A 16,689-nucleotide genomic window follows, 5' to 3' on the forward strand; every position below is an offset into this window, starting at 1 on the left:
ATGAAATGCGCTGAACTAGAAAGCGTAACATTATTATGTTTCGCGTCACTGTACATCACTTCAGCTCCAGCAGCAGCAGCAGCAGCACCGTTGTACTACCAGATTCACTAGTGTATAAACAAAGCCCATACAGTTATGCTCATATTTTGCGAATGCATAAACTATATCTTAAATTATGGCTATGTGTCTAATATGGCTGTCGCTTATCAATGACTTCGCGACAGCCATATTAGACACATCGCCATAATTTAAGATATAGTTTATGCATTCGCAAATATGAGAGCTCTGTCATTGAAGTGGGTGGTGGCACTAACAGTAGCGATTTTTATTGTTTTGTCATGACCAAACATAATCCCAACATAGATAGGAGGTGTACTGTATGTCAAATGTCGGTCATGTGGGCATGGTGGAAGAGTTTAGTACAGTCACACAACAGAACACCAGTGGCATTAACCAACAAGGGCGCTCCTCTCAAGAGTACCTGGGGGAGCCTCATGCGCATGCGCGTCTGCCGCGTCTCGCCGCGTCTCTCGAGTCTCTCTTGCCGCGAAGGGCGTGTGCTAGTGGATTGATTGATTGGCCGTGTGGCCAATCAGAGAAACGCTGAACGAAAAGCTGAACACAAGTTGGTTGCCTTTAATATTCACGCTGCCTGGCAGGATCAACGAATGTACAGGTGTACACATGACCCTTAAAGTCATATCAACTGGTCTGATGAACCCTGATCACAAGTCCAATGGGCCACAGGGCCCGAGGGATCCGAGGGTCCACGATTAGGACCACAGCTTTCTCCAAGGGGTCAGTGGGTGAAGCCTGCCATTTCTGTCTGGTCTGCAGAACATTTCATTATTCCCTGATAAAACCTCAGAGTTTAAGTTTTCAAATGACATCTTGGAATAACTAAACAACGATTGTGTGCAGACAATTGAAAATGTTGGGTTCTGTAGGCTCAATTTGCCTATCTAAGCCAGGATACGTCTTCAACGCGCTCACACCACATTGACTTGGGCTGTTTGTTACTCACTGTTTGATGTTTGTTGATAGTTGCATCTGATGGGGTTCGAACCGGTTGAGTTTTATGGAAGGTGTTGCGTAAAGTTCCAAATAATAACGGAGAAAACAATGAAACAAAACAGGCTCCAGACTTGTACTAAAAGGGTTTCAAAACAAACAGGCGCAGCAAAAGGGTTTCAAATAAACTCAAAATGATTCTAAACAAAGTCTTTCCTTTCAGTCTTTCATTCATTCAATCTGCGCTGTGTGTGTGTGTAGCAAGCGAGCGGTTGAAAAACTGTTTCTCGTCTGGCGTGCGTTTACACACAGCTGGGCCATAATTAATAGGAGCACCATGGTGCCATTTTACGAGGCGACCAGTGGCGGCGCTATTTAGTCAAAACTATTAAATCAAATGAAATGGCTCCTACAGGTTCCTTTCCACTTTCTTGAAGATGGAAAAAATTTAAATACTTGTTCTAGAACTAGGGCGGCTACGTGGCGTAGTGGGCAAGGTGCTCGCCACGAATACGGAGACGCTGGGATCGCCTGTTCGATCCCAGCGCTCCACATAGAGCTGCCGCGATTACCGCATTACCGCGGTATCGCTGTTACATCACGGCCACCGCAGAGTAGGCTGAATACCGCGTCACCGCTGTTTTTTATAATAATAATAATAAATTACCCTCCTCTCGTTGGGCTTGCGGCTCTGCAGATATACCTTACTCATCTATCGAGGTTCCAAGCGACCCTATTGGGTACCAGAAAAGTCACGTGAAACATTGCAGACCACTGATTGGTCAGAAGAGAGACGCGTCACACGTTGTAGCGTCATGCAGTGTGTTACCACCAATCGGCAAGCGCGTATTAGGTTTTTACTTCCTGAATGTCAGATCATCACAACACGGCTAATAACGTTAGCTTTAACTCTCCGCCGGAGTGGACTATGATCGCTCCTAAGGAGTACTAAACGAGACATGATTTTACTGTCTGCAACGAATGTTATAATAAAACCCTTCGTTCTATACACTTGTCTGATTGAAAACTTTATTAACAGACCGCAGAATGGGACAACTCAGCACGCTCTGAGCAAAGAAAGGAACTGAGATATGAATAGAGTATTGCTTGCCTTGCTATTGTCCGGTAAATACGCTGATGTTATTGAACGTATAACTATATAATGTTAATGCCACAAAACGAATGCCTTTATTATAAAGTAGTAACTTTATAGTAATAATAATAAGAAAGGGTCGGGGGGGTTAGGGGTAACCACCCCTGCCCGCGAGGCCGCGACACCGAGTGAACGGCGCACGACCAGAGGTTAAACTTCGAATCCGTGTTTCACTTTCAATAACTAATGCGTGCTTGCCGAATCCCAAACAATATTCATGCTGCAAAGTCATCCTCTAAAAATAGACATTTAGACTAGAGGCAGGCTATATGCTATAAAGAGTAGACTACTACTAAAAAAAAAACTTTTATTTTTTTATTTTTTGTGTGCATGCGGTAATAACCGCGGCGGTAGGAAATATTTTGCAAATTTGTGCGGTAAGGAAATAATCAATACCGCGGCAGCTCTAGCTCCACATTGCTTTCAGTTTAGCTGGTCGTCCGTACTAATACACATTGGCCGTATTAGGGGGTGGGAAACTGATGGGTGGGGATCGGGCGTTGTGGACAGCGACTCCTACAGGTCGGTTGGTGCGCCTGTGCAGTAGAATCAGTGTCGGGGGCAGCGTGAGCCTCCCACGCGTTACTCCTCGCCACTGAGAGATTGAGCTGCGCAGGTGAAAAGATGAGACTGCTGTTACCTCAAGTACCGGAGGGGACTTGTGCTATGTATGACTTAGTCCACATTGCAGCCGGCTTGTGGGAGGCAAGAAACAGCGTTCGTGACAGGGGAGGGTTGAATTGGACGATACGAAATTGGGATGGGAGGAAAATATAGAAAATGGGAGAAAAAGTGGATAAAAAAAAATACTTGTTCTAGAACTGCATTTTTTGCACTTGTTTGTTAAGTTACTGGGAATACACTTTCCTTGTTTTTGCTCATTTTAACAGACAAAACACAACACATTCTAGTAATTCTGGTTTACATCTAACCCCTGTACGTTAACTTTTTTTGCACATAGCACTGGTGCTACAGAGGTTGATCGTTTTGTAGCACAGGCCAAAATCTTGTAGCACAAGTATAAAATGTGTTATATTTGTAACAGTCACAAATGTGCCTATTGTATTTGTGTTATTTAGTTGCAGTGCCATGTTTGGCTGTCATTTTCATGCTGACAAGTTGACGTCACACAGCCAGACACGTTACGTGTAAGGAATTATGGGATTTGGTGTTGGGTGTATGGACTCTACTAGGGGTGGGAATCACCAGTTTCATCACGATACGATACGATATAGATTCTTTGGACAACAATACGATATTTGCTGATATATGCCACGATATGATACGATGCAGGTGCCTGCAATCGATATGAGACGATATCATAACATAAGCCCATTTAACACAATCAGTAACATTTAGATCAACTCAAAAAAGGCAACGGAAATATCATTTGACATTTTTATTTTTGACCTCTTCCAGACTTTTAAAGGAAAAACAATCTATTGTTTTTAATACACATAGACCTCCTGTTCACTGTAAAGTGCCACGTTTTGATATATTGAGCTTTAAACTTTAAGTTAAATGTTTTGGAACTCGCAACCGTTTTATGTTGCATGATCATGAATACATTTATTTTGTATTGTATTTTTTATGTTTAAATATCAACATTATCTGTCCACCCTCAGTACATTTACTATCAATATAATATACTCGTCTGACTTCATGTGATCTTTCCAAACGCACACACACACACACACAGAGAAGGGAGAATGTCTGCCCCCTCCTCCTCACTCTGCTCGTCTGCTGTTCTCTCTATATAAATATGGCTATGAACAGCTTGTTGTTAGCTCATGCTAACGTAACGTTCATTTCGGACTTTATGACGCGAGGATTGCAAAGCATGTTATATGCATTTGACCCGTTGCCGAATAAAACAGCAGGGATTTGTTTTGGGTCGCGACAAGACTATCCACTAGCTCCGTTTCAATGTCCGCGTTCCAAACGCTACTGCTGCTGAGACGAGTCCTGCCGTGTTGTGAGCTGAGCCGAGCGGATATGAGTCACTGTACATTGAGCTCGCAACTCGCGGGGATATTGTTCGCTAGGGATTATGGGATTTAGTGTTTGATATATGGAGTCTTACGCAGAAGGGACATTGTATTTAATCGCACAAGACTACAAGTACCAAGTGGATAGCGGGCCATCGCGGGCCATCGCACCAGTGCTATTGAAGTCAATCCTTTCATCACACAGACTGACGTCAGTGTCGCATGTGCGACATATATATCGCACTGTACAACCCTTGCTGTTATGATTTCCAAAAATAAAATCTCACCAATCTTTAGTAAAATAGGAGATTTACCGTAAGTGTTTATCTGGAATTGTGAGGATAGGTATTCGCGGTAACCTGGGATCAATATGTGAAACGTAATTATCTCCTAAAATAATTGGCCACAAAAGACGAAACTCATTTTGGTTGTTCATTGGGGTGCCAAGATCATGCCCAAAACATATCATGCTTCTGCCATGAAAATTAAGCCTTTTTTGTTTGTCATCAATTTAAGGCCATGAACTATGTTGACTCATATCCCTCTACCCGGATTTTTCCTTCAGATTCAGCTAAATTTTTATTCTCTTGAGATAACTCAGGGAGAACTATGGCTATATGTTACATGATGATGATATCCCTACAAAACAACCAAAACATTTTAATTCTCTCTTAACCCTTTATTCGCCAATGACGTGTTCCCACGTCATTCTCCGCCATGCGTAATCTGCCAATGACGCCGTATGGCGTCTTTGAGATCAATATTTCAAAAATCTGTGATGGCAATCATATTTTACCCACGGAGACTTGGGATCTCCTGTTGATCTCCTCTCAACTCTCCAACGGTTCAAGAGCGCCATCTGGTGGCCGATCGGCGGATCGCCCAAACAGGAAGTGACGCGCCGGAAGTGGTGCTCATCCATATTCGGTCCGGACACTCGCTATCGTTAGAGGGACTCTAGCTAGACACACTGGACAGCAATCAGTTGCCAATAACTCGATAAACAACATGATTTGGACGTATATACTATTATACAACCTGGAAATGGATCGCATATATCAACATCCCATAATCGAGAACTTTCTGCTCCATGCTCATCACCCAACGGTCAGAGGAAGATGCGGTAAGTTTCAGCGTGTTTGAATAATATGATCCATATAAACTGCTGTGATCTATGTATCGCCCATACTAAATAAATGATTTAACGTCGGCCACGGACTTATAAACCCCCCCCCCCCCCCCTCCGGTCACCAGCAGAGGATGAGGCAGGACGTTTAGGACCTTGTACAATTGAAAGTTTTAACATGACGTCAATCGGTATCAAACTACATTTGATGATATATGTATTTATAGCTATAACTCGCGTTCTGCAGAATGCTGCAGAAAACGATAAACATATTTATACTTTAGACCGTATTTTAGTATGAATATGTGAATGAAAAAGTAGAACGTTGCTACATCCTAAACGATAGATACTTGACGTTGAATGGGCCATAGTAATGTCAATTTAGCAATACAATTTAAAAAGTTATAGCCCTGCAAAGAAGGGGAACATCTCCATAGACTTATAGTGGTGGCAGAGAGGGGATTAAGATCAGAATAATCCCTGGCAGATAAAGGGTTAAATTGGAGGAGATAAGTGAATTGGTATTCCCGGTAATTTAGGTCAACTTTAGAGGTCCGCCATCCCTCATTACATGATGTTTTTTTTTTTTTAAAGGTGAATTATTTGGCATCTATAACAATCATTCCTGACATGAGAAAAGATTTTAATGTTGTTCGTATAACGTCCTGGGTTATATGGCTTAGAAATGGGGCAGGTTACCGGGAATACAAGCGTTACCCATATAGAGAGAGAGAGAGAGAAAAATACAGTTGTTCTTCATTTTCTCACTTGCTATGTGAGAATGTTAGTTATTATGTTCTCAATGCCCCTTGCATTGTATGCGTTGTGTGGAATAGTTTGCTAGTTCTAGTGCTACCCCTTTGTACATTGTGGCTGTGTCTGAAAAAGTTTTTTTTTTTTTTTTACTATCTTTTTTTTCCCTCCTCTTTTTCCGATTTTCTCCCATCCCACTGTTAGTCGTTATGCCAATTCCCAACTCCCTTCCTGGTTGTTGCGCACCCCCCCTACTGTTGGTCCGGGAGGCCAGAGACTATCGCATGCTATCCTCCGACACATGCGCAGCCAGCCGGCAGCCAGCCTGGCAGCTCATTCTCACTGGGAGAGTGTAACGTGTGGAAGGTCACACTACCTCCCTCCAGATCCTTCCTTCGCTGAGCAGGCGCCCCGACCGAACTGTAGGAGTATTTTTCTGTTTACAACGCCCAGGACCCACCCATCAGCTTTCCCACCCTCTAATACTCCCAATTGTATTAGTACGGACGACCAGCCAAACTGAAAACAATGTAGAGCTGGGATCGAACATGCGAACCCAGCGTCTCCAGCATTGGTGGTGAGTGCCTTGCCCACTGCACCACCTGGCCACCGTCTGACAAAAGTTAATAAATTATGGTAAGAATACATTTGCCAGGGGTGCTCCAGTAGCACACCATGTTACCGCGCTCGCGCGGGACTCCGTGCTGCGTCACGGATCTGGTTGACTCCGAGTTCGATTCCCGGACTCGCCGTCATTTGCCGAATGTCTCCCCCTGCTCTCTCTCCCGTTTCACCCTGCAACTGTCGGTCATGCTTGACCAGGAAAGCGATAAACGCTAAAAAATAAAGTTTTAAAAAAAAGAATACATTTGCCTCCTGTGTGAACTGTGCATAGCTGAATAGACTGTATTTTAACGTCGGTCATATGGTGGTACTTGGGAGAGCCAGCTACGTTCTCAGATGGTACTTTGTGTAAAAAGTTTGAGAACCACTGGTCTAGAGAGACCGATTTATGACCCGATGTCATTTTGGGACCGGTACCGGTCCCATCGGGTGGAAGAGGTTAATGTCAAGCCTGGGACATAGGTCAAAGTTACCAAGGAATTCCTTCGTAACTCAATTTACGTACTTACCGTATTCAGCATTCTCGAACGGCTTCGTATTGTAAATTCGTTGTGGGATTTACGAACTCGAAAAGGCAGTCATAAGTCGGACAGACCGGTGCGCTCCAGTATTCAACAGCTTTCTCTGGGACGAGTCATTGGGGATTGCAGATACTAGACATCCGTGGAATTAAATAATTATGATAATAAATACAACAATATTTGTATCATTAACAATTACGTTTTGCATTTATAGTCCTGACTCAATGAGGCATTGCACACTGCAAACTAAATAAATAAGAACTAAACAGATCGCTGCGCATATAGCTACTGTATAGTGGAATATGCTGTATTAATATGCCATATACCATCTTCTCTGTGATATTTATTGTTGATTTGATGTATTCCTATTGCTAGAACTAAATAAATGCGTGGAGAAACGGCAGCCTCAGCGCACACACACATAGGGCGGGATCCACAAAGAATGGATTGCACGGTGCTAATTGCACCCTTACTTACAATTCATTATGAATTGAAGATGGGAGACCCTGATGTAAACAAGACGAAAGTCTCTCTCTGGGCCCCGTTTCATGTACCGGGATAACCGAGTTAGCCGGATAACTTTAGCTGGATAACTGGGTTAGCCTGACTTTCCGATTTCATGTACGTGGATTTCCCAAATCACCATGACAACATATCCAAAAGTTTGAGCCTGCTCGAAAGCAGAGTTCAAGTTCAACTTAGCCGGATCACGCAGAGCCACGCCCCCGCAAAGAAGTGACAGCCCGTTTCCTGAAACTATTCCCACAGTCTACGATCTGCATTATACCATTCTGAATTACGTTTTTGTGCTCCATTCTTCCAGAGGGGGCTTTTGAAATGTAAAATAGACCCAAAATGCTGATATTAAATTCACTTTGTCCTAAATAATGCACGTTATATATACCGTGGCGACGGTGGCGCTCGCTCGTGCGATGTACACATGATGTGGTTATTTTAATTGTAACTGGGATTAAGATGTCTGATGAGATGCGCTGTTTGACGGATTTGAGAAATTGAATGAGCCGTTGACGTCACATTAATGAATGAGGATAAAGAGATAAACTTCATTCAAAACAAAGGATATTCTAAACACGGGTCTCTCGTTCATTAATGTATAAACAATGAATTTATCCCATCTGGCCCAGTGGCCCAGCGGTAGTGCTCAAGCCTCCCAATCCACCGACCGGGGTTCAAATCCCCGTGTTTCCAATATGATTTTTTTGAATATACGCCAAAGTAGCCTGGTTTTAAGTTAAAATATTATAAATCTACATGCATTGAGGATGTCATTCTTTATATAGCTCTCAACGTGCACCAAATTGAATTATTCCTATATTGCAAAAAGAAGGACCCCGGTCTTGAACCCGGGTCGTCCGTGTGGAAGTCAAAAGAACAACCCGTTGGACCACATTGGAGATAAGTTAAATATTGACTATACATCAATCAATGGGCAAGAAAGCCGTCTCGTAATTCTGTATAACAGTTAACTAGTTATTTTCGCTAGCAAGATCTCATTTGATTATTCAATCCAGCAGGCAAGTTTAAAGAAATATAATCTGATTGATTGAGGTAATGAGGGACTTAGAATTAGCCTATAGATAACGCATTTAACTTGTCGGCGAGGCGATTGAGCCTATTGCAATCTGTCAATAAAGTCTTAAATCAATTAATCAATCAATGCCGTTGAGAATCAGGGTCTCTGCCATCGATACGTGCTGGCTTTCCACCTAAAACGGGAGCGCGCATCTAGCCTGACTTGAGCCTGACTCTCAAGTCTGGCTTGAGTTAACGAGACTGAATCCTCCTTTGTGAAACAGGAAAATCCCGGCTTTGAACATCGGGTTAACTGAAGCTGGATAATGGACATGTTGATCGACTTAGTTGAACCACGTACATGAAACAGGGCCCTGGTCTGCATCAATTGTGTGTATTGAGCCGTACTGTATTGTACCCATTCTGCAATCTGTTAATAACATTTTCAATCAATCAATCACCGCGCAGTACAGCTCAATACACACAACTATTATTCTAATTACTTGTTTTATTAGGTATTATAGTAAGTCCTACTGTAGAACATGACATATTTGCATGACATCTCATTTAGTAATGTCAATACTGAACGACTGCGAGATTGGCTCTTGACAAGTATGCAGTCATTCAGTATTGACATTACTAAATGAGATGTCTGGGTTTCATCACCTGTGCATTGTATGTTACTAGTGCACTTTACTGTTACATTTGCACTCTGGTTGGATAGTGTATTGTACTTGTGCTGTATTTAAATAATAATACATTTGTTGGTACGACATTTTTGGTGAGGACCAGTGTGCCTTTATCCCAGTAAATAAGATATTATTTGGTATCGACTGCCCCGCCTATTCCTCACCATGTTTATGCTTCCATTGGAGGGAAAAGCACAGATGCCAATTTTTTTGTCATGGAATTATCAAGTTAAATGATTTCAAGTCCATTTGCCCAGGTTTGAATTCATTACCTGCCCTTCGCTGATAGAGGAGGGTGTTTGCTTCTGCACATCCAGGTTGACGTCATGATAAAAGAGGTTCATCTTGACTTGTAAGTCGTCATAGTCATTGAAGCTCTCGACTTCAACTCCAGGACCTTTGACAACCCGACCCCAGAGGCAAGAGGGGTCCTTAAGCTGCAAAGATAAAGATGTTGAAAGAGATCATTAAAGTTATGTCATTTAGCGGACGCTTTTATCCAAAGCGACCTCTCAAACCATGCCCTCTTTTCTTGATCCTGCAATCACAACTGTTGCTCCAATCACAAGAGTAGGAGCCATATGCAAGTTTGAGAATTTGTATGGTGTTGTATTGTTACTGTAGTTGTACAATAGTAGTATGCATTATGGGATTTCATTCACCTTTTCACTTGTGTTGACATTTACGGAGAGGGGGGGTGAGCTCAGGGAGCGTATATTATCCATTGACCACAAGAGCGCAACAGTGCTGGTACAAGTTTATATTTACGCGTTTCATTAACTGTTAAGCGCTAGCCATAATTTCTGAAGATTCGCTTAAAGTACACGCAAGTAAATGGAAGATTGCTCCACTTCTACAAGGTCAATTTGCATGTTCTTGGTATCAGGGTTCGAAATTAACGGGGGCTTGGGGCATAATGCCCTTGAAAATGGACAAAATGCCCTCGAAAACCAGTTAAGGGGGGCACTTAATGCCCCCGACAGTTTACTAATTATATATATTTATCCGGTAATGGAGCGTCTGTGTATCGTACGGTTCAGATGACGCGCAAATAAAAAAAATCATTTGGCGGAGCCTGTGTTCTGCACTGGCTGCAGGCAGCAGCAGCAGCAGCAGCAGCAGTCAGTTTGTGTAAAAATGGCACGCACAATATAAATCAATCTTCATTACGACTTTAAAAACATAGCCATTAACATTACATAGGCCTACACACATCTTGTCATAGCGTTAGCAGTTTGTAAACACAACGCACGTTTTAACTATGGTAGCCCGACGCAGCCCGCAAGCTAATACTGTACAGTCAATGAAATGTCACCGTAGCTACTAGCTACTGTAGCAGAGGAGGAAATGGGAGTCTGAGAGGCGGGGTGTTTAAAGACAATGATAGGCGTTTATTCAACATCCAAGAAGGCTAACATACAACTTGTGTTTTACTAACTCCAACCGGGACTATTGCCGCTTTCGCGCTGCTTGTTGATGTTATGAACGTGACCGGAACTGAAGGTGCCACACGCTAAAATGTCCGTGGGGACCCGGCGCCAACCCATAGATAGTTCCAACTCACCGAATTACGTAATCCACCACAGTTGCACTCAATATTTAAATAATGTTAGTCTAAATAAATGTAGACAGAAACATAATAATTTCAAGCAGAAAATGAATCTTTCCATTAAGAACTGACAATCAGGGAATTGGGCGGCGTGGCTCAGGGGTTGAGCGGGTTGTCCAATGATCGAAGGGTTGGTGGTTCGAATCCCGCTCAAGCCCATGTCCATCCCACTGCCGTTGTGTCCTTGGGCAAGACACTTAACCTACTTGCCTCGTATGAATGTGTATGCATGTGAATGAATGTTGGTGGTGGTCGGAGGGGCCGTAGGCGATGATTATTAGCCACGCTTCCGTGAGTCTGCCTCAGGGCAGCTCTGGCTGCAATTGTAGCTTACCACCACCGGTATGACTGTGTATGAATGAATAATGGACTCTGTGAAGCGCTCTGGGTCTCATGAAGAGCGCTATATAAATCCAAGTCATTATTATTATTATTATTATTATTATTATTATTGTTTTTGTGTGTTTATATTAATTAAAGAAAGGAAAGTCTAGTGCTGGCTGAGCATATTGTTTGTTTGTACTAAGTTAATACTTTGACAAATGTAGCCTATATTTTTCAGTCAGTTCGGTCTTTGTGTGCCAAACATTATTTAAGGCTGTAAACACTGTAAACCTTTTATTTTATTTTTAATAAATGAGAAGCATGTTTAGATTTGAGTGTTACATTTTTTTTAATAAAAATTAACGTATATCGAACTGAAAACAGTGACCCCAAAATCGTGATACGAACCAAACCGTCCATTTTGTGAACCGTCCCACCCCTACCGTTTATCATAAAAATTCAGTGCCCCCGAAATACAAAAAAAAAACCCGAAAATCAATTAAGGGGGGCAAAAAAAGCCCTTGAAAAAAAATGTTAATTTCTAACCCTGCTTGGTATCTAGGGACATCTATGGACATCAGGGACTGTATTCCCAGTGTCAGGAATATTGTGTATGTTACTATGCTGGAGTAAATTGTAATGAACCAAAGGATAATATAAATTATTCAGTTTTTTCCCCCATCTTTGACAGTGAATAATACCATGCTAACATTGACAAAAAGCAGAAATATGGCTGAGCAAATGAACAAAGGGCAGATGATTTACAGGGTTTTTTGTAGATACAGTACAGAATTCTGCCATCTGGACACATGCAATATGAATATAGAATACATGGCCTTTAAATGACCTTATTATGGCCAATACATACATCTATGTGTAGTGATCCAAACTACTGTACTATGCAGTGACGTCACAGGCAGTAGCCTACGTTAACGTAAGACAGTTATGTTGTGTAATGTGACCTTCAACAACGATCAGTAAAAGCTGATATAAAACCACTATCTCATTATTGTGCACCACAAACATTACACTATATGGATCTGCCCAAATCTCCTATTTCCAATGGCAGAGTTAAATCTGGATTTTTTTTTATCAGATAGCATGTTTTCTTACCTTCAAAATCGATATTTGTAGCATTGTGGGTGGACTGTCGTCAGGGGAATGTTGATGCAATTCAAAGCCAGACTGGAGAACTGCAAGAAAGCAAATTAAATGCATTAATGTTGTAGTAATGACATGCAATTACAAACTAGTACCTTGGGTTGAGGACAAATGGCTGACATTCCATACATTGCATGTATCCCATGCTATAACACTCCCATGTAATTTGCTGGGGGGGATTCACCACCGCTGCATTCTAATTTGTCCCGCTCTGTGTGGCGCTCAGCTTGTGTCATATAGTATAGAATTCCTTTGAAAGTTATGGCAGAAAACGTATATTTAGTCAAAAAGATCTCCATGTGTCCACGAGATTCGCCGTCACGAGACTCGCGACAAACACAGCAGCACCAAGGGACTAAACACGTTTCGCAATTATGCCACATCAATGTGGAACGCCCTACCCAAAGCTGTAAAGGAATGTGAATCACTACCCACTTTCAAAACCACTCTCAAAGAACACCTACGGGAGACTGCAATTAGAAACTGGCCCCTGTAAATGTCCTAACCCAACCCCCTCCAAAGTACAGTAAATGACCAAGTATGGTTGTCAATATTCCAATGTACAGTTTTGCTTGTACAGTGTCCCCCACCCACCCCTCCTACCCAACCCCCCCCCCCACCTCAATGTACAGTTCCCCCCCCCCACCCACCCAACCTCCTCCAATGTAGTTTATGTCAAATAAATGTATACTCTCTTTTCTAGACTCTTTTTGTATCACAAACAGTACTGTATTTGCAAATCTGGTATGTCATAAATGTATATATGTAGCAGTACTGTCTATCTGTATGTCGTGTATGTCATATTATGTTATGATTAATTGAAAATGGGGACCCTGATGTAAAGAAGACGAAAGTCTTTCTCTGGTCTGCATCCCCTTAACAATTGCATTGAGCTGTACTGTACTACTGTACCCATTCTGCAATCTGTTAATAAAGTAATCAATCAATCAAACCAAGCACGTGAAAAGTTCTGTTAATCACAAAATGGCGAGGGGCAGTTGTAAACGCACATGGCTCATCAACGTTTTGTTTAAACCCTAGGTTGAGGATGGTGATGTTAACATTGGCTAGCCTAATTATTTTCCTAAGTTATTATTTGTTTGTATTATAAATTGTCCTCACTGCATATCAGGTGACTAAAGTTAGTGAGGAAGAGAGGTAACAATGCTACTCGAAACTTCCATTGAAAGTGTATTACATTAGTTAGCCTCTTATGTGAACGACTGACGTGACGAGATTATATGATTTATTTTGTCACAGGCCTTACTAAGTAACGTTACACGCCATTTTATATAACTGCTTGCTCACGTGTGGCTAAGCCAGATAGTTTGAGCCCAGTTAAACAGTGGCTAAAGTTAACCGTTACGTTAGCACCTTGGCAAATGTACATGGACAGATTTAACTTTCGATTCTCCCGGGCGACGCTATGTCGCGTAATTTAATTGTACTAACTGACAAGCATTTTATTACTAAATTATTATTACCTAAACTAAATCCGGGCCACTTATTTGTCAAACACTTAGTCGTACCCGGGCAGAAGTTGTTGAAATAGCTGCTCCTCTCGCTCCCGTTCATTGGTTCACTGACCCTCCCCCTCAGTGATGATGATGACCAGGGTACACCCTGTACCCAGAAATTATACGTGAAAGTATGGGTACCGTCTCAAAATCTTACTCAAGTAAAAGCCAGAGTATCTGGCTAAAAATACACACGCGTGAAAGTCAAAAGATTTCTACTTTTAAATGTATTTAAGACTAAGTACTAAAAAGTTAAAGTAAAAACGTTCGTTTAGTCATCTTCATCACTCGTACTATCGTGTGCGGCCATCTTCTGTAGCTTTCAGGTGTTTAATAACAGATGCGTGTATACCAAACCAAGCCGCATTTCTCGGAGACGCTCTCTGATTGGCACTGACTGACGCTCTCTGATTGGCCACTGACGCGTTTGCCCAATCCGTGACGAGCTGTGTCTTTGCCCATTTCCACGCCAAACAGCCTGCAAACTACCTGGCGTTCTATCGCCATGCTCTAAGTAAGACAACCTCGTGTAGAAACAGGCGTCGGCCAATCAGAGAGCGTCTCCGAGAAATGCGGCTTGGTTTGGTATTTACGCATCACAGATCCCCGCTTTCTAGTCTTGCACAAGAACCAATCAGCACGGGTATGGGCGGGTTAATTTTCCATTGATGGTGATTTGATTGGCTGTTTTTAAATAAAGTGCAGCTGCAGGATTAATTACGATAACGTTATTGAGTTCATTCGGTTCATTCAGATGAATGAATGAATGAATGAATGAATGAATAAATGCATGAATGAATGAAAACTTTATTTAACAGATTGCAGAATGTGTACAATACAGTACGGCTCAATACATGGGGATGCAGACCAGAGAAAGACGTTTGTCTTGTTTACATCAGGGTCCCCCATTTTCAATTCATAGTGATTCGGCCAGAGAAACAAATATATACTAATTAAAATAGTTGGACCTGCGAGATTTGTACTTTGTATGTCTGCATATGCAAGGAGTAAAAAGTATGTTTTTTTCCCTCTGAAATGTAATTCAGTAAAAGTACAAGTATACAAACCTAATAATACTTGAGTTGATTGATTGATTGATTGATTGATTGAAAACTTTATTAACAGATTGCAGAATGGGTACAGTACAGCTCAATACATACAATTGTTAAGGGGATGCAGACCAGTTAAAGACTTTCATCTTGTTTACATCAGGGTCCCCCATTTTCAATTCATCATAAAGTACAAATCCCCAAAAACAGTACTTAAGTATTGTAACGAAGTACAATTACTCAAGTAGCCTACTTTACACCCCTGATGATGATATACGTTTTCAAGTTTTCTTTTATTTGTCATATATAAGGTGTACATTACAGTGAAATGCTTGGTTCTGTATGAGCCCCCTGAGACTGTGATTCATACAGTAAAAATAATAAAGGCCAAACACTACAAAATAATAAACAAACTAAAGTACAAATTAAGTACAAATGCAAACGAACGCGATTCTTGTACCGGATCTCCTCTCTGGTAAACAAGAATACCCTGAAGACTCTAGCAGGAGCACTCATTCAAGGGTACTACGACTATGCTTGCACCTCATGGTACCAAAGCACCTCAAAGGCACTAAAAAACAAATTACAAACATCTCAAAACAAGCTAGTCAGACTACTACTTGACCTGACTCCTAGAACCCACCTCACCCCTGCCCACTTTGACAACCTAGGATGGCTTAGAGTAGACGACAGAGTACAGCAACTTGCAATGGGCCTGGTCTACAAGATACACTACGCGACCAAGGTACCCATGTACATGTCAAAATACTTCCCAAAGGTCAGTGAATACCACGATCACAACACCAGAGGGAGCTCCACAAATCATGTAAAACCCAGATTCGGCTCAAACAAGGGACTAAACACGTTTCGCAATTATGCCACATCAATGTGGAACGCCCTACCTAAAGCTGTAAAGGAATGTGAATCACTACCCACTTTCAAAAACACTCTCAAAAAACACCTACGTGAGACTGCAATTCGAAACTGGCCCCTACAAACGTCCTAACCTAGTTGTACAGTAAATGACCAAGTAAGGCTTTGTCAATATTCCAATGTACAGTGTAAAATGTGTGTGTGTCCCCTACCCAACCCCCCCCCACCTCCAATGTACAGCCCTCACCCAACCCACCCAACCCCACCCCACCCAACCAACCTCCTCCAATGTACAGTTTCTACGCCAAATGTATATACACTCCTTTTCTGGACACTTTTGTATCACAAACAGTACTGTATTTGCAAATCTGATATGTCATAAATGTATAGATGTAGCAGTACTGTCTATCTGTATGTCATGTATGTCATATATGTTATGATGATTTGAAAATGGGGGACCCTGATGTAAACAAGACGAAAGTCTTTCTCTGGTCTGCATCCCCTTAACAATTGTATGTATTGAACTGTACTGTACTGTACCCATTCTGCAATCTGTTAATAAACTTTTCAATCAATCAATCAATCATGAAGTACAAAATGTGTTAAAAAGTGTAGAAGAAGAGGAACGCCGGTTGGTGTTGTTTTACAGCTATAGACCACAATATTGCAAGTTGCGATGTTTGCAGAAAACAAATTAGGTACTGTGGCAACACCACTAACTTATACAAACATCTGAAAACACACTAATTTCATTAAAA

At 41.8% G+C, this 16,689-nt stretch overlaps 1 protein-coding gene across 1 annotated transcript in view; it reads right to left on the bottom strand.

Annotated features, from left to right (window-relative positions):
* Positions 1–9,979, bottom strand: part of tdrd12 (tudor domain containing 12) — a gene marked incomplete at both ends in the record, with an annotated part of 274,420 nt that extends 264,441 nt beyond the window's left edge. The window contains 2 exons of the mRNA XM_084335256.1: positions 9,671–9,835; positions 9,917–9,979. Coding sequence (XP_084191382.1) covers positions 9,671–9,835; positions 9,917–9,979 — 228 coding nt within the window. The remainder of the gene's footprint in view (positions 1–9,670; positions 9,836–9,916) is intronic.
* Between the last annotated feature and the right edge of the window lie 6,710 nt (positions 9,980–16,689).

This window comes from Notolepis coatsorum, assembly GCF_963971535.1.
Source record: "Notolepis coatsorum genome assembly, chromosome: 18".
Classification (NCBI taxonomy): domain Eukaryota; kingdom Metazoa; phylum Chordata; class Actinopteri; order Aulopiformes; family Paralepididae; genus Notolepis; species Notolepis coatsorum.